We start from the raw sequence: 25,000 nt of genomic DNA on the forward strand, positions 1-25,000 counted from the left end.
TTTACATAATATATGTGTGTGTACTCTGTTAATTATTATTTATATATAAACACACACACAAGCATATACACACAATGTATATATTTAAGAAAATTGTTTTATTTTTATATATAAAACATTTATATTTATATATATTATAGATGATATAAATGTATATACAGGGTATACATGCAAATATTTCTTAAATATATACATGAATGTGTGTGTATTTATATATAAATAATAATTAACAGAACACACACACATATGTATTATTCAAACACAAACTTTTATTTTGGATGTGATTAATCGCGATTAATCTTTTGACAGCCCTAATAATATATATAAATATAAATGTTTTATATATAAAAATAATATTTTTTTCTTAAATATATACATGCTTGTGTGTGTATTTATATATAAATAATAATTAACAGAGTACACACACATATATTATTCAAACACAAACTTTTATTTTGGATGTGATTAATCGCGATTAATCTTTTGACAGCCCTAATAATATATATAAATATAAATGTTTTATATATAAAAATAATATTTTTTTTCTTAAATATATACATGCTTGTGTGTGTATTTATATATAAATAATAATTAACAGAGTACGCACACATATATTATGTAAACACAAACTTTTATTTTGGATGCGATTAATCTTTTGACACCCCTAATTTAAATATGTTTTACACTCGTGAAATTCTTACACAGATCACAAACCGGTTTCTCTTCCCCGTTCAATAAATATGAACGAGTGAGTCTTGAATGTCCAATTCGGCATCTCGTATATACAACCTGGTCATATCTATTTTCAAAATAATAACTAATAAATCCTTGATTTAAAACTGGATTCACCTCATATAATTTGTTATTTAACATTCGTTCCATTCCATTTGCCATTTATTGTAAATGTACAGGTTCAATATGGGGTTTGTGAAAGAAAAATATCCATATTTAAAACTTTATCAAGTAAACTTTCGTCCGACCGCCTTCCGTATTCAATTTATGGAAAAAGGGTTGAAAGTGCCTCTGCCGATCGAAAGACTAACGCGACCAGGTCCGCTCGTCAGACGTACGCATCTTGAATTGCGAGATTGCACTTTCAACACTTTTCCACGGAAGGCGATCGGACGAAACTTTACTTGATAAAGTTTTAAATATGGATATTTTTCTTACACAAACGCATCGATTCGCTTCAGAAGGCCTTTATTAACACCCCAGAGCCGTGTGGAGCAGTTATATGATGGATAGATGCACTTTTATGGACTTCAAAAACAGAGCAACTATTACTGCCATTATAAAGCTTGGATTAGCCTGAACATTTTTAACATAACTCAGATTGTGTTCGTCTGAAAGAAGAAAGTCAGGCGAGGAAATCATTTTTGAGTGAACTATCCCTTTAACATGGTTTTACCAAATGATTTGCAAAGTGATGGATTTCAACCTTCAAACTAAACCTTTAAAAGCACATTATCTTGATCACGCCCTCTTTTGTGTGTGTGTTTGTCATTTGGACATAAACAAAACTGTAGATCATCTAAGCTTCCAAACGAAAGTCAAACAATTTGGTTAAGCCGTTCTCAGTCTGTAGTTCTCAAAACTTCTGCACGATTTTAAGAGGATTTCCATATCGCAGGAGTTTCCATGAGTTCTAGGGCCTGTGGTTATTGTGACTGGCCGACTAGCTTTCGCTTGATGTGAAATCCCATGGCCCAGTCTGGTTAGTTTCAGGTGAGGTCATTAAGAAAAGTGGCGTTCCAGGACGGAAAACGCATTAGCACATGCTAACACCTGACTCTGGATTCTTTAAAGGAACACACCAACTTTTTGGGACTTTAGCTTATTCACCGTATCCCCCATTCTCATCTCTGTGCGTGCCATAACTCTGTCTAACACACCCACCGCTAGCCTAGCTTAGCACAAAGACTGAAGGTAAATGGCTCCAGCTAGCCTAGCTTAGCACAAAGACTGAAGGTAAATGGCTCCAGCTAGCCTATCTTAGCACAAAGACTGTAGGTAAACGGCTCCAGCTGGAGGTAAATGGCTCCAGCTAGCCTAGCTTAGCACAAAGACTGTAGGTAAACGGCTCCAGCTAGCCCAGCTTAGCACAAAGACTGTAGGTAAACGGCTCCAGCTAGCCCAGCTTAGCACAAAGACTGAAGGTAAATGGCTCCAGCTAGCCTAGCTTAGCACAAAGACTGGAGGTAAATGGCTCCAGCTAGCCTAGCTTAGCACAAAGACTGTAGGTAAATGGCTCCAGCTAGCCTAGCTTAGCCCAAAGACTGTAGGTAAACGGCTCCAGCTAGCCTAGCTTAGCACAAAGACTGTAGGTAAACGGCTCCAGCTAGCCTAGCTTAGCACAAAGACTGAAGGTAAATGGCTCCAGCTAGCCTATCTCAGCACAAAGACTGGAGGTAAACGGTTCCAGCTAACCTAGCTTAGCACAAAGACTGAAGGTAAATGGCTCCAGCTAGCCTAGCTTAGCACAAAGACTGGAGGTAAATGGCTCCAGCTAGCCTAGCTTAGCACAAAGACTGGAGGTAAATGGCTCCAGCTAGCCTAGCTTAGCACAAAGACTGTAGGTAAACGGCTCCAGCTAGCCTAGCTTAGCACAAAGACTGTAGGTAAACGGCTCCAGCTAGCCTAGCTTAGCACAAAGACTGAAGGTAAATGGCTCCAGCTAGCCTATCTCAGCACAAAGACTGTAGGTAAACGGTTCCAGCTAACCTAGCTTAGCACAAAGACTGAAGGTAAATGGCTCCAGCTAGCCTAGCTTAACACAAAGACTGTAGGTAATTGGCTCCAGCTAGCCTATCTTAGCACAAAGACTGAAGGTAAATGGCTCCAGCTAGCCTAGCTTAGCACAAAGACTGGAGGTAAACGGTTCCAGCTAGCCTAGCTTAGCACAAAGACTGGAGGTAAACGGCTCCAGCTAGCCTAGCTTAGCACAAAGACTGTAGGTAAATGGCTCCAGCTAGCCTAGCTTAGCACAAAGACTGGAGGTAAATGGCTCCAGCTAGCCTAGCTTAGCACAAAGACTGTAGGTAAATGGCTCCAGCTAGCCTAGCTTAGCACAAAGACTGGAGGTAAACGGCTCCAGCTAGCCTAGCTTAGCACAAAGACTGGAAGTAAACGGCTCCAGCTAGCCTATCTTAGCACAAAGACTGTAGGTAAATGGCTCCAGCTAGCCTAGCTTAACACAAAGACTGAAGGTAAACGGCTCCGGCTAGCCTAGCTTAGCACAAAGACTGTAGGTAAATGGCTCCAGCTAGCCCAGCTTAGCACAAAGACTGGAGGTAAACGGTTCCAGCTAGCCTAGCTTAGCACAAAGACTGGAGGTAAATGCCTCCAGCTAGCCTAGCTTAGCACAAAGACTGGAGGTAAACGGCTCCAGCTAGCCTATCTTAGCACAAAGACTGTAGGTAAACGGCTCCAGCTAGCCTAGCTTAGCACAAAGACTGGAGGTAAATGGCTCCAGCTAGCCTAGCTTAGCACAAAGACTGTAGGTAAATGGCTCCAGCTAGCCTAGCTTAGCACAAAGACTGGAGGTAAACGGCTCCAGCTAGCCTAGCTTAGCACAAAGACTGGAAGTAAACGGCTCCAGCTAGCCTATCTTAGCACAAAGACTGTAGGTAAATGGCTCCATCTAGCCTAGCTTAGCACAAAGACTGTAGGTAAATGGCTCCAGCTAGCCTAGCTTAACACAAAGACTGAAGGTAAACGGCTCCGGCTAGCCTAGCTTAGCACAAAGACTGTAGGTAAATGGCTCCAGCTAGCCCAGCTTAGCACAAAGACTGTAGGTAAATGGCTCCAGCTAGCCCAGCTTAGCACAAAGACTGGAGGTAAACGGTTCCAGCTAGCCTAGCTTAGCACAAAGACTGGAGGTAAATGCCTCCAGCTAGCCTAGCTTAGCACAAAGACTGGAGGTAAACGGCTCCAGCTAGCCTATCTTAGCACAAAGACTGTAGGTAAATGGCTCCAGCTAGCCTAGCTTAGCACAAAAACTGGAGGTAAATGGTTCCAGCTAGCCCAGCTTAGCACAAAGACTGGAGGTAAACGGCTCCAGCTAGCCTATCTTAGCAAAAAGACTGTAGGTAAATGGCTCCATCTAGCCTAGCTTAGCACAAAGACTGTAGGTAAACGGCTCCAGCTAGCCTAGCTTAGCACAAAGACTGGAGGTAAACGGCTCCAGCTAGCCTAGCTTAGCACAAAGACTGGAGGTAAACGGCTCCAGCTAGCCTATATTAGCACAAAGACTGTAGGTAAATGGCTCCATCTAGCCTAGCTTAGCACAAAGACTGTAGGTAAATGGCTCCAGCTAGCCTAGCTTAACACAAAGACTGAAGGTAAACGGCTCCGGCTAGCCTAGCTTAGCACAAAGACTGTAGGTAAATGGCTTCAGCTAGCCTAGCTTAGCACAAAGACTGTAGGTAAATGGCTCCAGCTAACCTAGCTTAGCACAAAGACTGAAGGTAAATGGCTCCTGCTAGCCTAGCTTAGCACAAAGACTTTTTTTTAACCTAAATTTACCTACAGTCTTTGTGCTAAGCTAGGCTAGCGGTGGGTGCGTCAGACAGAGTTATGGCACAGAGATGAGAATGGTGTGTGTGGATTTATCTAACTCTGGGGATACGGTGAATAAGCTAAACTCCCCATGTTTATTTAAGGGGTTTTAAAAATCTGCGAAATTCCTGGGAAGTTAAATAACGTGAGAGAATACATTTTAAAAGCCATCGGATTTACACTAAAATATCTTAATTTGTGTTCCGACATGAGGGTCAGTCATTAATGACAGAATTTACATTTTTGGGTGAACTATCCCTTTAATAGATTGCACTTTGTGCATTGGAAGCACTCAAATGTGTGAGAAACAAGATGAGAACTTAAATATTCCCAGCACTTTCTGTGATGTAGTGCCTTTTTTCTCTTTTTCATGATCATCAAACCGCAGTTTTTGCAAATTCCCACAATTTTATCGCATAAAATTGCATTAATATCCCGCATTTTCCATCGCATTTTTTAAGAAAACGTGCCGCATAATCAAGGATTTTTGCCCGCAACAATCACAAAAAAAAGCCGCATTTTTCTGCAAGGACTGCATTAGCCTTTTTTTATAGTTATAGTTATTTAAGTTCTTTTCGAACTTTCCCCAAAGCCTATGACTGGTGTAGCCCCGCTCATTAATAACACCACAGCAGTTAAAGGCTTTCAAATACGCCTCAAAACAAATCAATATCTCTGTTAATGTTCGTAAGGGGAACATCCCGCAGAGAGCCTTTCATTTCTCCAGTCTGGATTCAGGATGAAACTGGTTTCTAAATAGTCCGTCATGAGACAGAGGCAGCGCAAAGAGGGATTTGAACAGATTTCAGACGGAGAATCTGAGAAACTCACCTTCAACTTGCCTTCACAATGCGGAAACCCGTCGAGCGAGGGTAGTTCGCATTTCTCCTGTGCTCCGTTCAGCAAGTCTGTGAAAGACAGAAAGAGAGAAAATAAGCACACAACAGTCCGAAAACTACACAAATCACACCGGAAGATCAATACCATCCAATTATCACAAAATCCACTCTCAAATTAACTCTAACACCGTATTAGGCCCACATTGTGATTACTAAGCATTCATATTGTCTCTATTAGAAAGAGAAAAAAACCCACGTTTTTTGGGACGATTGAGCTTAATCATGAAAGCATAACGCATTTAATTGTAATTTGTGAGTGAAGTCATTGAACATGTAAATGAAAAATGTGCGCAAATTAGATTCATGAATGATTTGCACACAAATTTGTTTTTCACTATGGTTTCGGACACCACTACAGATGGCTGTGCCCTCAAATAATGCCATATTTGAGGTTATAGGGGGCGATTTTGGACTCAGACCTTGATTACAGCGGAGAATTCAAACTACATGTGGCGCGCGAAAGAGAGCGGTTTCTGCGCGGAGCGCCGGGATGAGATTAACAACGCTCTCCACGGATCATAGATCAGATATGTGTTGTTTGTTCATAGACTGCAGTGCTCTTAAATGTATTTAAGATATCATTAGACCTTTTAAATGTTCCGCGTTTCTCCTCGTTTTGGCACAGTGTTTCCTACAGATTAGAAACCAATTTGTGGTGGCGGGCAGGCGGGACATGGGATGGTGTGTGTGTGTGTGTGTGTGTGTGTGTGTGTGTGTGTGTGTGTGTGTGTGTGTGTGTGTGTGGGGGTGATGTTTGGTTATTGGCACAAATATCATTTTCAATTCAGTATCAATTCGCATGTATATATCCTACTGTACATATAAGTAAAAATAAGTTTGTCTTTTTAGCACTATTTTAAACTTTTCTTGGGTTAAATTATATTTGCTTGCATTCATTAATATTCACTCGTGTTTGCTTATATAAGTATAATTAAAAATATTAGGATGCAAGTTATTAACTTTTTAAAATTTCCCCTTTAAAGAAATCTAGTGTTTGATCATGTCTAAATATGTATTCAAATGCAAAACCTAAAAATAAGTAAGACAGACGTTATGATCTGTGATACTTTTTTGAGCAACCAGACTAGATACATGTATATTTATTAAAGAGCCATACAAACACCTAGTAGGTAAACCATGGCTTTATAAAGTCAAATGATTATTTTTCCAGCCACAAAATGACTCTAATTTGCCTCTTTGCATTTGAATTCTCTATTTCAACCTTAATTACTAGACTAATTGTAATATAAATAATAATACAAATATTTAAATTTGTCATTAATGGACCATAATTATTGCACAAATAGTAGGCCTATTCAGTACCAAAAGATATCCTCAATAAATATTATTAAACTAAAATATAGAACATTTATTTAATTGAAACATAGAAAAAAAGGTGTATGGTCACATTTGACCACCAATGAGTATGAGTGTGACTAATTAGTAAGGAATACCTGAGGGCTAAATACAAGAAAGACATTAGCATTAATGTTGACGATGTTGTATCTCCTTCACTCTCCATATTAAAATGATCCTGTAAAAATGGTTGACGTAATAAAATATTGCTTCAATATGGCGGCCGGTGTTGATTCTGTGGCACAAATTTGTCTAAGTGTGGGAAACACTGTGGCAGTATGTTGTTATTAGGGCTGGGCAAATTAACGCGTTAACGCGGGCGATTAATTTTTTCAGCTTAACGCAATTAAAATATTTAACGCAAATAACGCAGCGTCCGTTTTTATATCCATTTTTGCTTAGCGTTACATGATCATCACGCTCTTATTCATGTAAATGCTTCCAAGCGCGACAAGACACAAGAGAGCGCGCTGTATGCCAATGTCCTGTGTGTGTGTGTGTGTGTGTGTGTGTGTGTCAGTGTCCTGTCTGTGTGGATGCGTCTCATGTCAGCTAATCAAGGGACACACACACACACACACACACACACACACACACACTCGACGCATAGATAGACTCGCGTCAGTTTCCTGCTCACATCGAGTTCTCTTTTGCTCTTGAACAACCAATAACACAGAGGATTTTGAGTATTCTCATATTAGAGTCTTAAATTAGTTAAATAACGTCTTAAATGAACTTAAAGAGTTGTGAGGAAATGAAATGCGCGGGACAGCGCGTGAGATCCGCGGCTGTTCTTAAAGTGACAGTAGCACTGATGATGATGTCATTAATGTTCATCAAAGAACAACGGGAACAGAGAAAATTGTAGCTTTAATGATGATTCATCTATATTTAATTTATTATTTATGCAGTTAAGAAAGATAACTATTACATTTCTGTATATGTATAACAGGGAAGGCCATGGGCAAATATAACATTTATTATTTTGGGTTTCTGTAAAGATTGTTTTAAGTTCACTTAAATTAAAAGTTGTTTTTTTAAAGCCTAATAAATGTTGAAATTGGGAGCTTTCAGTTATACTGTAATGTAACGTCATTAATGTTTCATAGACACTTGAGTATCAGTGATACTGGCCTTCATTCATAAAAATATGACAATACAACACATATTTAAAATATGCTGTCTTTAAATTGTTTATACATTAATTTGGAGAGTAACTGAAATTACAATATCAAAATATTAAAAACGTAAAATATTAAAAACTTGCGATTAATCGCGATTAATTACAGAAAAAAGTGTGATTAATTAGTTACATTTTTTTAATCGATGCCCAGCACTAGTTGTTATATAGGGTTAGACTTTTAAAATGCTTAAGGTGCCCTCAACTCTGTTTTTTTCTCTCAGTGGTCATATTTTAATATTCATGAGTCTCTAATGAGTGTGTTTTATTGGCCTCAACATTTGTGGGGCTTTGCAAACCTGTATTAACTTTAGTGTGGAGTTTTTCTACAACATTCACTCGTCATGACAGTAAAATAGATCATTCTAGTCAATCTACTGCAGTATTTCCTCTTTCAATCAGCAGAAAATGTGGTTAACACCTGGAAAAAAATACCGTCATATACCGCGAAACCGATATAATATATACAATAATGACATATACAATTTTGGTCATACCGCCAAGAACTAATAAGTACATCTTGTTTATTGATGTAAACCAGGGGTGAGGGCCACTCTCTTGCAGTTTAGCTCCAACCCTGAACAAAAACACTCACCTGCCTGTAACTTTAATAATACCGAAGACCTTTTTAGCTTCAGGTGTGTTTGATGAGGGTTAGAGCTAAACTCTGCGAGAGACTGGCCCTCCAGGATCAACATTTCCCACCCCTGATGTAAACAATAAACTTATAGTGCAAAATTAACAGCTACCTGCCCTTTAGACTCAATACTACAAAATGCCAACTGAAAATCAACAAGCTTTTTTTTGGGGCACTTGGCCGGAAAAAGAGATCAATAATCCAGTTAACACGGCAAATTATTTTTAGCGAGTTTTATGTGCCCAAACGCTCACATCTTGCCAAGTAACTATATTCAAATAAGATCTGTTTTCACTTTGCACTGCAGAAGGAAAAAACAAAACACGGCGCACAAAACAAACAAATCTTAAACACAAGTCACAAACTTACTGGTTCGGATTTAAATAGGCAAAAGCTTGCGAGTCTATGATTATTATGTTTCTAGCATGTTGTATGTTTTGGCACCAGTTCTTCTAACCCTAACTGATGGAGTGTGTAGCTTTTCATTTCATAATCAACCGTGTATGAAGACACATCATGGCCATATTCCAGGATGACAATGTCAAGATTCATCAGCTCAGACTGTGAAAGAATGAAGCGTGAAGAATCATTTTCACACATGAGTCCAGACCTTAAATTCATTGAAAGTCTTTGGGATGTGGATGTGCTGGAGGAGACTTTACAGAGTGCATTGGCAATACAAGGTGTCCTCGTGTCCAGGAACACTGCAAAAAATATTTTCTCACTTAGTATTTTTGTCTTGTTTTCAGTCCAAATATCTAAAAAGAAGCATTTACTAGACAAGCAAAAGTTTTGGGGGAAAATAACTCAAAATGAAGGGAGTTTTTGCTTAAAATAAGCAAAATAATCTGCCAATGGGGTAAGCAAAATAATGTTGTTTTCTGTTTGAATTAAGATTATTTTGCTTACCCCATTGGCAGATTATTTTGCTTATTTTAAGTAAAAACTCCCTTCATTTTGAGTTATTTTCCCCAAAAATAAGACAAAAACTTTTGCTTGTCTAGTAAATGCTTCTTAATGTAAGATTTTTTAGATATTTAGACTGAAAACAAGACAAAAATACTAAGTAAGAAAAGCATTTTTTGCAGTGAAGGGGGCGCGGGGGGACTTATTAGCCACGTTAACCAATCAGGTTAACTCTAATAGTGACAACAATGAGGACAAATCATATGTGGATACCTGGTACGTACTTTATAGAAACAGGAATAAAAAGGATCTTGCTTGGAAGAAAGTGAGTGAGGAGGTTTGGACAGTCTGGTGAGATGTAAACAACGCTCTTTACTCAATTTGAGCTATATATAGGAGTTGATTGGGTCACTTTTTGCCATTGAGATGACTTGGAAAAAGTGTCCCAATCCCCCTGAATTCACCCTATTGTGACTACAAGCTAGCTAAAGCCGGCAAATTGAGCTTATTCGCCGTATTATAAACTGAACCCAACCTATCTGATCAATACCCTTCCTTCACGATTCCCTGGCACACTCTTTCATGCTGCGTTCACACCAAACGCGAATAGAGCATCAAAATCGTGTCTAGTTGGACGCTTGAACATTTTGAATCCATTCGCGCGTCCAATTCGCAGTATAAATCGAGCGTTTGAAGCTAAATAGATGCGCGTTCAAGGCGCTCGAGGAGAAATATGTCATAAAACACCTCTGCCTCTTTTCATTTTCATTAAAAATATATATTAAAGGGTTAGTTCACCCAAATAAAAAAATAAAGTCATTAATTACTTCCCCTCATGTCGTTGGACACCCGTCAGACCTCCGTTCATCTTCAGACACAAATGAAGATATTTTAGTGTAAATCTGATGCTCTGAAAGGCCTCCATTGGCTCAACTTTACACTCTCAAGACCCTTAAAAGACACTAAAGACGTCGTTACAAAGTCCATCTCACTACAGTGGTTCTACAATAACTTTATGAAGCGGCGAGAATAGTTTTTGTGCGCAAAAAAACCCTAAATAACGACTTATATAGTGATGACGATTTCAAAACACTGCATCATGAAGCTTTGAAGCGTTATGAATCAGTGAGTCGATTCATGATTCGGATCGCGTGTCAAACCGCCAAACTGCTGAAATTTGGCGATACAAACCGCTGATTTGACTCACTGATTCATAACGCTTCGAAGCTTCATGAGGCCGTGTTTTGAAATCGTCATCACTATATAAGTCGTTATTTATGGTTTTTTTGCGCACAAAAAATATTCTCGCCTCTTTATAAAATTATTGTAGAGCCACTGTAGTGAGATGGACTTTGTAACGACGTCTTTAGTGTCTTTTAAGGGTCTTGAGAGTGTAAAGTGCATTGAGCCAATGGAGGCCTTTCAGAGCATCAGATTTACACTAAAATATCTTCATTTGTGTCTGAAGATGAACGGAGGTCTGACGGGTGTCCAACGACATAAGGGTCAGTAATTAATGACAGAATTTACATTTTTGGGTGAACTAACCCTTTAAACTTTAATAGCTACACAAATGTGGTCCAGGCAACTCCTACATTATCTTCACTGCATGTGTATTTAAATATCCTTAAAAAATAAAGTTATGAAACTTCTCTTTGTCCTCAGTCAAAACGATTTGGCAGACAACAAATGATGATTCATGACACCAAAGATCGGCCGTTAGATCCACACAAGACAAATTATATCTCATATATAATTCCAGCGGCAAACTTCAGAAGGACTAACCGAGGAAAGGCTGCTCTCGCCGGGGTTAATGAGCGCTGAGCGCCCGGTGATCGCCTGGATCTCTTTTTTTAAATAGGCGCTCTCTTTATAAATAAACCACAGATTTGAGCTTTAAACCACTACATTCTCACCTGAAAAAGTCTTAAAACTACATTTTGTGACACAATAACAGTAGTATTTTGTAGTAAGTAAAGAAGTAAATTATGCAGGGTTTCTCATCGTCACTTCACCACGTGACAGCAGCGAGCAGGCTCCTGATTGGTTAACGCGGCGCAAATTGACACCAAAGTTTAAAATTTTCAACTCGGGCGTCAGACGCAAATTCGCTTCAAACGCGTGAATGCACAAAAAGCACCACTCGCGCAAGACTCTCAATTCGCGTCAAACTTGCGTCATTCGCGCCGCAGAACCTCCAGACGTGCGTCAACGCGCCTTTCCATTGACTTAACTTTGAAATCACTCGCTCCAGACGCTCTATTCACGTTTGGTGTGAACGCAGCATTAGACTTTATTCCCTTTTTGAAAATGTGCATGTTTATGTACACAAAACGCCTCCTCGAGGCCTGACGCCACACCCACTTGTCGTTTGCTCCTCCTGCCACACATTATTACTTCTAAACAGATATCTGACATTGTATGTTTAAATACAATCTACAGCATTATATAAAGATATGATCATAAAAAGGTTTAGAATGAAGACTGGAGGCATTATTTAAATGACACAGCTTTGTACTTTGAACTTTTCACATCTAGCTTCCCTTTTAGGGGCAAACAAACACAATCAAACCTCACTTTTTCCGGCCAGAGTTTCGGTCAAGCCATCAAATTCCTACATGTCCTTCCTTCTGTGAAACTGCTGATATGGATTTAGTCGACAAATATGTCATGAAAGAACCTTGGAGCATGAATGCACTATTTGCAGATTCAAAAGAGACTAATCTTTAGGGACTCGAGGTGCAGCGGAGAAGTAGGCACACTAATCTACTGTACAAGCAAATGTGCCTCTTTTCGAATGCAAACACGCACCCACATACTGCAGACAAACCCTGATCCAAGTACAGACTTTTATACTTTGGCGGTCGCTTTTATCTGAGCTGGTTTACAGTACAATCGCTCTGGTGGTCCCGGGAGTAAAGAGTCATGCTCAAGGGCATAATGGCGATAAGAAATCTCAGTCACTCAAGTTACAGAGTTTAAACTGCCAGCCAACGTACAATATAAAGCGCAAGCACAAGTATATGATGTCATCCTGCGGAGATGCCGTTTGTTAAGCGTGTTAAACATTACAATGATTCAGCTATCCATATCAGTTAATTTGACAGCTATTTGAGAGATCAAGGGACAGTTAAATCATAATATCATAACAGAGCCATGGTGACTTGTGCAATTTAGCCTGAAGTCATAGTGTTCGACTTAAATGCAACCCTGACATTTTTGCCAGCGTTCATCTTCTCCTGTCTGTATTAGCTCGAAAATCCCTGAGGAGATTAACAGGATCCATAGACCCGGATGCCAGGAGAAGATTATTGAAGCTTGCAGCTCAATCAAATACCATTGTTTTTTTTACAGGAAATGGGCCGAAACAGAGAGGAGAGGGAGAGGAGAGGAAATAAGATGAAAGATGTGAGGGGAGTTTTATATTAAATAAAATGAAATGAGGAGAGGAGATGGGACGAGACAAGATGAGAGTAAAAGAGACGAGAGAAGAGAGGAGATGAAAAGAAACAAGGAAACAAGATGAGACCAGATGAAAGGACAGGAATCCAGGTGAGGTGAGATGAGTTGATAGGAAATGAAAGGAGAGGGATCCAGGTAAAGTAAGATGAGATGATGCAAGATGAAGGGAGAGGAAAGGAATCCAGGTGAGAGTTGAGATGAGATCAGGTGAGAAGAGTTGAGATGAGAAGAGTTGAGTTGAGAAGAGGGGATACAAGATGAAGTGAGAAGAGAAAATATGTGAGTTGAGGAGAGTTGTGAAGACTTGAGTTGAGAAGAGAAGAGAAGAGTTGAGAAAAGATGAGAAGAGGTGAGATGAGTAGAGAAGTGTTGAGAAGAGAAGAGTTGAGAAGAGAAGAGAAGAGAAGAGTTGAGAAAAGATGAGAAGAGGTGAGATGAGTAGAGAAGTGTTGAGAAGAGAAGAGTTGAGAAGAGAAGAGTTGAGAAGAGTTGAGATGAGATGAGAAGAGAAGAGAAGAGTTGAGAAAAGATGAGAAGAGGTGAGATGAGATGAGAAGAGTTGAGAAGAGTTGAGATGAGATGAGAAGAGAAGAGAAGAGTTGAGAAAAGATGAGAAGGTGAGATGAGATGAGAAGAGTTGAGAAGAGAAGAGATGAGAAGAGTTGAGAAGAGTTGAGATGAGATGAGAAGAGAAGAGAAGAGTTGAGAAAAGATGAGAAGAGGTGAGATGAGATGAGAAGAGTTGAGAAGAGAAGAGAAGAGATGAGAAGAGTTGAGAAAAGTTGAGAAGAGGTGAGATGAGAAGAGAAGAGTTGAGAAGAGAAGAGTTGAGAAGAGAAGTGTTGAGATGAGAAGAGAAGAGAAGAGAAGAGTTGAGAAGAGGTGAGATGAGAAGAGTTGAGAAGAGAAGTGTTGAGATGAGAAGAGAAGAGAAGAGAAGAGATGAGAAGAGTTGAGAAGAGAAGTGTTGAGATGAGAAGAGAAGAGAAGAGAAGAGTTGAGAAGAGGTGAGATGAGAAGAGTTGAGAAGAGAAGTGTTGAGATGAGATGAGAAGAGAAGAGAAGAGTTGAGAAAAGTTGAGAAGAGGTGAGATGAGAAGAGAAGAGTTGAGAAGAGAAGAGTTGAGAAGAGAAGAGATGAGAAGAGAAGTGTTGAGATGAGATGAGAAGAGAAGAGAAGAGATGAGAAGAGTTGAGAAGAGAAGTGTTGAGATGAGAAGAGAAGAGAAGAGAAGAGATGAGAAGAGTTGAGAAGAGAAGTGTTGAGATGAGATGAGAAGAGAAGAGAAGAGAAGAGAAGAGATGAGAAGAGTTGAGAAAAGTTGAGAAGAGGTGAGATGAGAAGAGAAGAGTTGAGAAGAGAAGAGTTGAGAAGAGAAGTGTTGAGAAGAGAAGTGTTGAGATGAGATGAGATGAGATGAGAAGAGAAGAGAAGAGTTGAGAAGAGAAGTGTTGAGATGAGATGAGAAGAGAAGAGAAGAGTTGAGAAGAGGTGAGATGAGAAGAGTTGAGAAGAGAAGTGTTGAGATGAGAAGAGAAGAGAAGAGAAGAGATGAGAAGAGGTGAGAAAAGTTGAGAAGAGGTGAGATGAGAAGAGAAGAGTTGAGAAGAGAAGAGTTGAGAAGAGAAGTGTTGAGATGAGAAGAGAAGAGAAGAGAAGAGTTGAGAAGAGGTGAGATGAGAAGAGTTGAGAAGAGAAGTGTTGAGATGAGAAGAGAAGAGAAGAGAAGAGATGAGAAGAGTTGAGAAGAGAAGTGTTGAGATGAGATGAGAAGAGAAGAGAAGAGATGAGAAGAGTTGAGAAAAGTTGAGAAGAGGTGAGATGAGAAGAGAAGAGTTGAGAAGAGAAGAGTTGAGAAGAGAAGAGATGAGAAGAGAAGAGAAGAGATGAGAAGAGTTGAGAAGAGAAGTGTTGAGATGAGAAGAGAAGAGAAGAGAAGAGATGAGAAGAGTTGAGAAGAGAAGTGTTGAGATGAGATGAGAAGAGAAGAGAAGAGATGAGAAGAGTTGAGAAGAGAAGAGTTGAGAAGAGAAGTGTTGAGATGAGATGAGAAGAGAAGAGAAGAGATGAGAAGAGTTGAGAAAAGTTGAGAAGAGGTGAGATGAGAAGAGAAGAGTTGAGAAGAGAAGAGTTGAGAAGAGAAGTGTTGAGATGAGATGAGAAGAGAAGAGAAGAGTTGAGAAAAGTTGAGAAGAGGTGAGATGAGAAGAGAAGAGAAGAGAAGAGATGAGAAGAGTTGAGAAGAGAAGAGAAGAGATGAGATGAGAAGAGTTGAGATGAGATGAGAAGAGAAGAGAAGAGTTGAGAAGAGAAGAGAAGTGTTGAGATGAGAAGAGAAGAGAAGAGAAGAGATGAGAAGAGTTGAGAAGAGAAGAGAAGAGATGAGATGAGAAGAGTTGAGATGAGATGAGAAGAGTTGAGAAGAGAAGAGTTGAGAAGAGAAGAGGTGAGAAGAGAAAATATGTGAGTTGTGAAGACTTGAGTTGAAAGATGAGAGGAATACATGCGAGATGACTTAAGAAGAGAGGAGATAAAAGGAAAGTAGGCGAGTTGAGAGTTGAGATGATGCAAAATGAAAGGAGGAGAAACCAGGTGAAGTGAGATAAGATGACTTGAGAGAGGAGATAAGAGAGGAGATCAAAGGAAAGTAGGCGAGTTGAGAGTTGAGATGATGCAAAATGAAAGGAGGAGAAACCAGGTGAAGTGAGATAAGATGACTTGAGAGAGGAGATAAGAGAGGAGATCAAAGGAGAGATGAGAGATGAAAAGATTGGAGAGGAAACAGGAGGCGTTTCTCAATGTCAAGGAAGGATCCTCGGAAGGACTGTTCCAATGTCGAGGATCCTCCGAAATTCAACCTAGGTCTGAGTCCTTCGTTCGAAAAATATGCCATATACAGGAAAGGATGCATTCGAGTAGCCTTCGCGCACTTCACGCTCTCAAATCACCCACAATCCTATGCGCGCAGCTTTGCTATCTTGTTCAAAAAATACAAAATATCGGAGTGTTAACGGGGCAATATGCTTTCAAGTGTAAGTATTTATGTTACCAAACATGTGTTATAATTACTTCCGTACTGATATTATACAAATGACGTTATTGATGGCTAACGGACCTTTTCACTGACGTAATGAGGCTGACGTGCACTTGCTAGCCTGTTCCATTTACCTGTTCTCCGAATGCTAAAGAGGAGCCTCGCCTCGCCTCTGAAGGAAGTCACTTGGAAGCACTAGTCCTACAGAGGAAGCATCCTTGACATTGAGAAACACCTAGGGTGAGGTGAAATGAGACAAGTATAGACAGCACTAAAAGAGGGAAACACGATACAAGCATAGAGAACAAGAAAGAGGAGAAGAGATTAGATGAGAGGAGACAAGTGGAGAAGAAACCAGATAAGATGAGATGAAATCGAGAGGAAACAAGAGACGAGGTGAAGAAACAAGATAGGGTGAGACGAGAGGACAAGACAAGATGAGAAAGACATAAGTGGAGAGGAAACAATAGGAGTGTATTGGAGATAAACGGAAACAAAGAAGAGAAGTGTGCAGAAAAGGACATGAGAGCGAGAGACGAGATGAGATAAAGGGTGTTAGCCGTGTGATTTACATTAACTTGATTTGCAAGGATTGGATCATCTTTCTTTCCTTCATAAAGCGCAAGACATGATGGCGCTGCAGAACAATGGCTGGCCGCATCCGAAACAGACCAGCACACATTAAGAGCACTTCCTGTAGCCCGCCGAGGGAACACACAACTCTAAAGGATGCACATCATGCACAAATACACGTTTGCTTTAAGGTCACATGCTAAACAAAGAATTTAGGCCATTTTATGAGTCACATGACACAAATAACACAATGGTCACACACTCAAGAATTGCTTTTATGATGCTGTTCACTTTCATCTTGATTTAACACAATTATATCAGTTTTCTGGTTCTAATGTGATTGATTCATGTTAAACCGACTTAAAACCGTTACTCTTTGACATAACTTGATGTTTTCATTTTGAAATAACATGTTTCAATCAAGTAACCCAATCAAACAAGACTTTCACTTCCCATCATGCTTTGCAAAGGGGCTGAATTCGGAGAGGAAATGTTTAAGTAAAGTGATATTTGAGGCGTTTTTAACAAGATGGGAAAATGGAGAGACTTCTTAATGCTTAATGTTTTGTTATGTTGGTATTTAAAATAGGGCTGTCAAAAGATTAATCGCGATTAATCGCATCCAAAATAAAAGTTTGTGTTTACATAATATATGTGTGTGTACTCTGTTAAGCGTGTGCTTGGGCTGAGGAACTGATAATAACAATTAAAGCTGCTTTTATAATATAAAACAACTACTTTGGGCATGCCATGGATGTAATAAAACCATCTTCTGGCTAGCCAATAAGATCTTGTAAAAGGTTTCGTAAATGTTGTAAAAATAGTGTTTCACTAAATAAAAATAATCAATTAAACTGGATTACTTGTTTTGGTTTTATATTCATTTTAGAATAATTAACCCCTTAACTGTCACAACGCCTTGTGCTCTTTTTTTGATCACCTTTTTTTCGTATCATATATTTAAGTAATTATCATAAATTAGGTGTCATTTGAAAACGTACAAACTCAAAATTCATCCTGTGAAAACCGTTTTGAAATCGGACGTTGCGTTACCATGGAAACGGTCCTTTAAATTCTTCTAGCAGGCTCCTCCCCCTAGTGGGCGGCGTCATGTTTCATATTACAACAATTATTTTAACTACTTTATAATCAAAATCTTTTCCAATCTTGACAAAACACATATCGTCAGAAAGGTCTGAGTCTCAAGGGTCCATATTTTGTGATGGAAGTGATATTTGGACAGAAATTTACAGGAAAATGCATTAAAAAAAACAATCAATGGAATTTCAATGACACCCGGTGGCTATTTTTGGTACAGCGCCAAAACAAAATCTCATGGGGACTTTAATTTTTGTGATATCAACTTCAAATTTGGAACACAACTTGATTTTATAGTAATTTTAGAGTAAAACATTTTTTGTAAAATATATATTTTATATGAAATAAAAAATATTTAGTACAGTATTTTTCATTTACAGTAAATTTAAACTTCCATAACGTTTTCATACTTTCATATTTTGAATTGCTTTCACTTCAGCAATATAATCTGCACAGTGTCTTCTAACCAAATTTCTAACGTCTATATTCAAAAGCATTCTTGAATTACAGCCCTTTAAGTTTGGATAGTGCATTTTCATGTGTATTCTCAAAAAGGGGGGTTGACAAGTTATTGAATAGTTTTGGACAAAGTTAAGAATGTTAACCTGATTAAACTAAATGGCATTGAATTAACCTTATGTAAAAAAATGTAAGTTTACTGAAATAAACAATGTTAATTAAATTCAACATAACCCAATTACGTGGAACCTGCTGACATAAAAAAATTAAGTAAATCCAACGTATCATTTTTTTGAGTGTGGTAGAGACAACCTAAATGACTTAATGAAGCACCGAAATATCGCTAAAAGACAGAAAAAGAGGGATAAAAGGAAGAAAAAAACATCTCTGTTCCGCCTGATCATGTTGTGAGCGCTAACTCATGAGGCTTTATGGGTGTGCTTAACAAACAAACACAATTAAGAGCTAAATTATACATGAATTCCCAAACAAAGCCTGATCTGTTTCAGATACACACTGGGCATACTCATCCACCGCTGAGGGATTGTTTTCCAAGGCAAAATCAAATAACATGAAGGCCCATGCAAGGCATTATGGGATGCAGTGATGCCATCAGTAATGACACTAAGGTGAATTTGAATACTCTTGCTATATCTACCATATCTTTTCATCGTACTACAATTCCATTATGCTATTCTGAATCCAGCATGCATACTATTGACTTTTTTTTAGTTAAGATGAGATGAGAAGAAATGAGATTAGACAAGAGAGGTTCATGGCAAGGCATTCTGGGATGTGGCGACATCATCTGTACTGATATTAGCTAAACCTAAATCCAAATGAACAGTATTTGATATATAAAATAGCGTGTCGCAAATTGTATTTCGAAAAGTTCAAAAAAGTATGGCAAACTTACTTACATATTTTCAAAGTGGACTAGTTTGCAATTTTTTTGGGACATTTTCTGTTAAAGAAACATGTCAGGAATCCAAAATATTTTCGAAGTGTGTATACGTTCATGTGCTTTAGGCTAATATTACCCACAATCCCTGCAGCGCTACCAAAGTGGACTAGCTTTAGATGGTTTTGGGGACATTTTCTGGTAACTTGTCATGAATCCAACAGATTTTCGAAGTGTGTATACGTTCATGTACTTTAGGCTAATATTACCCACAATGCCTTCAGCGCTACCAAAGTGGACTAGCTTTAGATGGTTTTGGGACATTTTCTGCTAAAGGAAAGCATCAGAAACCCAACAGATTTTCAAAGTGGACTAGTTTTAGATGGTTTTGGGGACATTTTCTGTTAAAGAAACGTCACGAATCCAACAGATTTTGCAAGTGTGTATACGTTCATGTACTTTAGGCTAATATTACCCACAATCCCTTCAGTGCTACCAAAGTGGACTAGTTTTAGAAGGTTTTTGGGACATTTTCTGCTAAAGGAAAGCATCAGAAACCCAACAGATTTTCAAAGTGGACTAGTTTTAGATGGTTTTGGGGACATTTTCTGTTAAAGAAACATGTCAGGAACCCAACAGATTTTCGAAGTGTGTATACGTTAATGTACTTTAGGCTAATATTACCCACAATGCCTTCAGCGCTACCAAAGTGGACTAGCTTTAAATGGGTTTTGGGACATTTTCTGCTAAAGGAAAGCATCAGGAACCAAACAGATTTTCAAAGTGGACTAGTTTTAGATGGTTTTGGGGACATTTTCTGTTAAAGAAACGTCACGAATCCAACAGATTTTGCAAGTGTGTATACGTTCATGTACTTTAGGCTAATATTACCCACAATCCCTTCAGTGCTACCAAAGTGGACTAGCTTTAAATGGCTTTTGGGGACATTTTCTGTTAAAGAAACATGTCAGGAGCCCAACAGATTTTCAAAGTGGACTAGTTTTAGATGGTTTTTGGGGCATTTTCTGTTAACTTGTCATGAATCCAACAGATTTTCAAAGTGTGTATACGTTATTGTACTTTAGGCTAATATTACCCACAATGCCTTCAGCGCTACCAAAGTGGACTAGCTTTAAATGGTTTTGGGGACATTTTCTGTTAAAGAAACATGTCAGGAACCCAACAGATTTTCGAAGTGTGTATACGTTCATGTGCTTTAGGCTAATATTACCCACAATGCCTTCAGCGCTACCAAAGTGGACTAGCTTTAAATGGTTTTTGGGACATTTTCTGTTAAAGAAACATGTCAGGAGCCCAACAGATTTTGAAAGTGGACTAGTTTTAGATGGTTTTTGGGGCATTTTCTGTTAAAGAAACGTCATGAATCCAATAGATTTTCGAAGTGTGTATACGTTCATGTACTTTAGGCTAATATTACCCACAATCCCTTCAGTGCTACCAAAGTGGACTAGCTTTAAATGGTTTTGGGACAATTTCTGCTAAAGGAAAGCATCAGGAACCAAACAGATTTTCAAAGTGTGTATACGTTCATGTACTTTACGCTAATATTACCCACAATCCCTGGTACATTGGTTTTTGGTACATTTTCTGTTAAAGAAAAACATAATTAACATAATGAATAAAAAATGACAGAGTACGTTAAAAAAAAGGGATCTGTGTTATGAAAATGCAATTTTATGCCATAGCGACATGCCTCAATGTTTACATACCGGTACTAAAAATTATAGTACTAAATATCCTTTCCTCGTTCACTACGCATATTTTAACACAATATTATATCACAATCAAGTCATCACACATTAACTGAACGTCCATAACTTCATGTTAGACACGTTTTTTTCTGTCATGAGCTTTCCTGAACTACTGTCAGAAGTAAAAACAATGATTAGCTGAGAGCGAGAGATGGGGAACAACTCTTCCGCATGTGCAGCTACTTAAAGTGGAAGAAACAGCTGTGCTTCACACAGGCTTAACATACACCCTTGTAAACACTGAATCTCATAAACACACACACACACACACACACACACACAGATGGGCGTTTTCCGTCACACACTCCTCCAGGCTAGTGCGAGCCCCCCACGACAAACACAACAATCATCAAGCAGACACTGAGTGTGTCTTTCAACAACATGAAAACGGCAAGAGATGGAGGAGCGAGAGAGCTTTGCGCTTCAGTGAGCCACATTTCCCTCAGAGCAGTGTGTGTTTGTTTCTCTCACGCCAGAAAACACACACCAAGGGCACGTCTGCAGAGCGGGAACGTTCAGTGTGTGTGTGTGTGTGTGTGTGTGTGTGTGTAATCTCTGTTCCAGGCAATTTGAGGCCAGCCAGTCTTTTTGCCAAGCAGGAATGGTTTTGCTGAAGCTTTCAAATGGATGTGACACACACACACACACACACACACACACACACACACACACACACACACACACACACACACACACACACACACACACACACACACACACACACACACACACACACACACACACACACACACACACACACACACACACACACACACACACACACACACACACACACACACACACACACACACACACACACACACACACACACACACACACACACACACACACACACACACACACACACACACACCACTTTTTCAGACCAAGACACATCATAGATGATACAAAGGTGAATCGCATGGGGGAAAAAAAGGCCCCAATCTCATTGCACATACTATATAAAGTATAAGTATACATATATAAAGTGTATATGTATATATATATATATATATATATATATATATATATATATATATATATATATATATATATATATATATATATATATATATATATATATATATATATATATATATATATATATATATATATATATATATATATATATATATATATATATATATATATATATATATATATATATATAAATAAAGATATATTATTTTCATGAAAACTATTATTTTTTACAAATTAAACAGTCATTACAATAAATGCAACTGGATGATTTATTTGTGCATTTGTTTTTATAAATGTTTATTTTATAATAAAGGATTATTTTTAACACTTTTAATCAACTATTATTATTAAAAATATATTAAATATTATTTAATATTTATTTAATATATGTTTACAATACTTTTTTAATACATTTTCTTAAAAAAATATTCTAGGATGGCATTAAAGGCCATCAATTAAGACTAGCTAAAAAAATTACATTAAAAAATTACAATTTATATATGTAAATTCTTGTATTTATTTATTTCGTTTAAAATATATATTTATTTTATTCTAGGATGGCATCAAATTAAAGGCTGTACATCCAATATGACTAGCTCAAAAATGTAAAAGATAAATAAATACATTTTAATATGTTAATTTTTTTTTAATTCAGTTTATTTTAAAATATTTGTATTCTAGGATTGCATAAAATTAAAGGCTGTACATCAAATATGACTAGCTCAAAAAAAATTATAAAAAAAAATACAATTTATATATGTAAATTCTTGTATTTATTTATTTAATTTAAAATATATATTTATTTTATTATAGGATGGCATAAAATTAAAGGCTATACATCAAATAACAATAGCTCAAAAATGTAAAAAAAAAAAAAAAAAAATCTATTTTTATATGTAAATTGTTTTTTATTTATTTTATTAAAATATATATTTTTATTCTAGGATGGCATAAAATTAAAGGCTGTACACCAAATATGACTAGCTAAAATTGTTTAAAATATTTTATTTATTTATATATGTAAATTCTTGTATTTATTTATTTTATTAAAACTGTGTATTTTATTTTATTCTAGGATGGCATAAAATTAAAGGCTGTACACCAAATATGACTAGCTAAAATTGTTTAAAATATTTTATTTATTTATATATGTAAATTCTTGTATTTATTTATTTTATTAAAACTATGTATTTTATTTTATTATAGGATGGCATAAAATTAAAGGCTATACATCAAATATGACAAGGTCAAAGAATGTAAAAAAAATATACTATATATATATATATAAATATAGATTGTGTGTGTGTGTGTGTGTGTGTGTGTGTGTGTGTGTGTGTGTGTGTGTGTGTGTGTGTGTGTGTAATGTCAATGCAAAAAAAGTCCTAAAAATTGGCTTCATTTTCTATTTTCCAAATTCTTCCCATAGTTTTTTTTTGTGAAATATGATCATGTTCTTCAAGTCAAAAAATGAAGTCTTCTGAAACCTTCTCCACACCTTCATCCAAACTCAAATCAGACCTACAGCAGCGATGTGGCCGTTTCTCTGGCCAGAACTGATTCACCTCATGTATTTTTGGGATGCCGTTCCAGATCACGAATCCGCATTACTGAGCCCAATTCCTGGACTTGGATAGCCTGGGAAAACCCAGACAACTTCCGGCAAATTTAGATTTGCTCTGCAAGTAGTCTGGCAAAGAGTCCATTCAAACCATAGACCGTAAAAAAATATGGACGACGCGACTTCATTGACTTCCGCTGACCAAAGTTGAAGCTTTCATAGGCCCGCTCACGGCGCTGACATCTTGGGACCGAGTCTGCGCAGTAGAGAACAGGAAGTAGAGGCGTGATTATCAAAAGCCCGCCCACACTCTCGCAGATGCAGAACAATTAATTATGTTGGTGTGAAATAAACAGTTATGGAAGTGTAGAAATTAAAGCTAAAGCTCCAATCTCCTCCCAAAAATCCAGAAAAAAGTCCGTTAGTGCCTCAGTGACAAGTTCACTCAGAGAAGCCGTCAATCTCAGCTGTCAATCATGACGTCACACCCCTCGTTTTTATAGCATCAAATAACTCACTAAAACTAAACTTATTTAAAAAACGAACACTTGAAATGAAATTATTGTAATAAAAACTGCCTAAAATGACAGAAACCATCTTTAGGAAACAATTATTTGAAGTGTAATTAAATTGTTTAGTGTGTCTCGCGCCCATTCAAATACATGGAGAGGCGGGGTTTAGGAGCTATACTGGGACCGGCCACCGGGGGGCGATCGAGGCGCGAAAGCTTCAATTTCTGACTGAAGCACTACAGGCTTGATTCAAACCCATTTCTAAACCCTAGAAATCGCGGCACCAATCAGAAACGTTGGGGCGGGCTTTACACGATGACGACAGCGCAGCGACGTTGAAGCAGATTTGCCGCTGCTGTGGAGCATCACTCGTTCGAATCAGCTATCGCGTCTGTTTTAAGCGATTTAAACTTCTCCTTTTCGTTAAAACCCGAGCAAAGAACAACACTCGAAGCCTTCATATCTAAAAAAAGATGTTATCGTTGTCTTACCGACTGGATTCGGCAAAAGTCTGAAACCAGCTTGGCCCTTTGGTGGCTAAACGAATGAGTCTTAGCGAGAGCCCTCTGGTAGTGTTAATGCTTTACAAAATATAGTTTTATGTCCTTTTCAGGAGTGAATGAAGTTGTTTAAAGCTCAAATCTGTGGTTTATTTATAAAGAGAGCGCCTTTTTTTAAAATTTGATCTGCCGTTAGTTGTGAGCTCCAGTGGTTCAGCGGCGCTCAATCGATCATTGAGCCCACGAGAGACGCCTTTCCTCGGCCAGTCCTTCTGCCGTCTGCCGCTGGCTCTGATGTCTCTGCAGTGGTTAAACCGTCTCGTCTTGTGTAGATCTAACGGCTGATCTTTGCTCTCATTAATCTATAATTTGTTCCTAGACAGATCGTTTTGTCTGAGGGCAAAGTGAAGTTTCATAACTTAAGATATTAAACTTTACCGTTGTAGTCTCCTGGCGCTGACTTTGACTGAATTGCTTTATTTATTGTATAGCTTCTTACACCTTTTACTTATACTTTTATATTTGCTATTGATGATCACACATAAACTGACATTTAACAAAAAGAGACTGGGTTGTGTTTTGTGTCATATTTAATTTATTACAGTGATAATCAT

The 25,000-nt window shown here is 38.0% G+C and overlaps 1 protein-coding gene across 1 annotated transcript in view; it reads right to left on the reverse strand.

Annotated features, from left to right (window-relative positions):
* Nucleotides 1-25,000, reverse strand: part of mgat5 (alpha-1,6-mannosylglycoprotein 6-beta-N-acetylglucosaminyltransferase) — a 143,683-nt gene that overhangs the window by 63,258 nt on the left and 55,425 nt on the right. The window contains exon 4 of the mRNA XM_079808219.1: nucleotides 5,389-5,465. Within this exon, the coding sequence (XP_079664345.1) occupies nucleotides 5,389-5,465 (77 nt within the window). The remainder of the gene's footprint in view (nucleotides 1-5,388; nucleotides 5,466-25,000) is intronic.

Source organism: Gobio gobio, assembly GCF_949357685.1.
Source record: "Gobio gobio genome assembly, chromosome: 24".
Classification (NCBI taxonomy): domain Eukaryota; kingdom Metazoa; phylum Chordata; class Actinopteri; order Cypriniformes; family Gobionidae; genus Gobio; species Gobio gobio.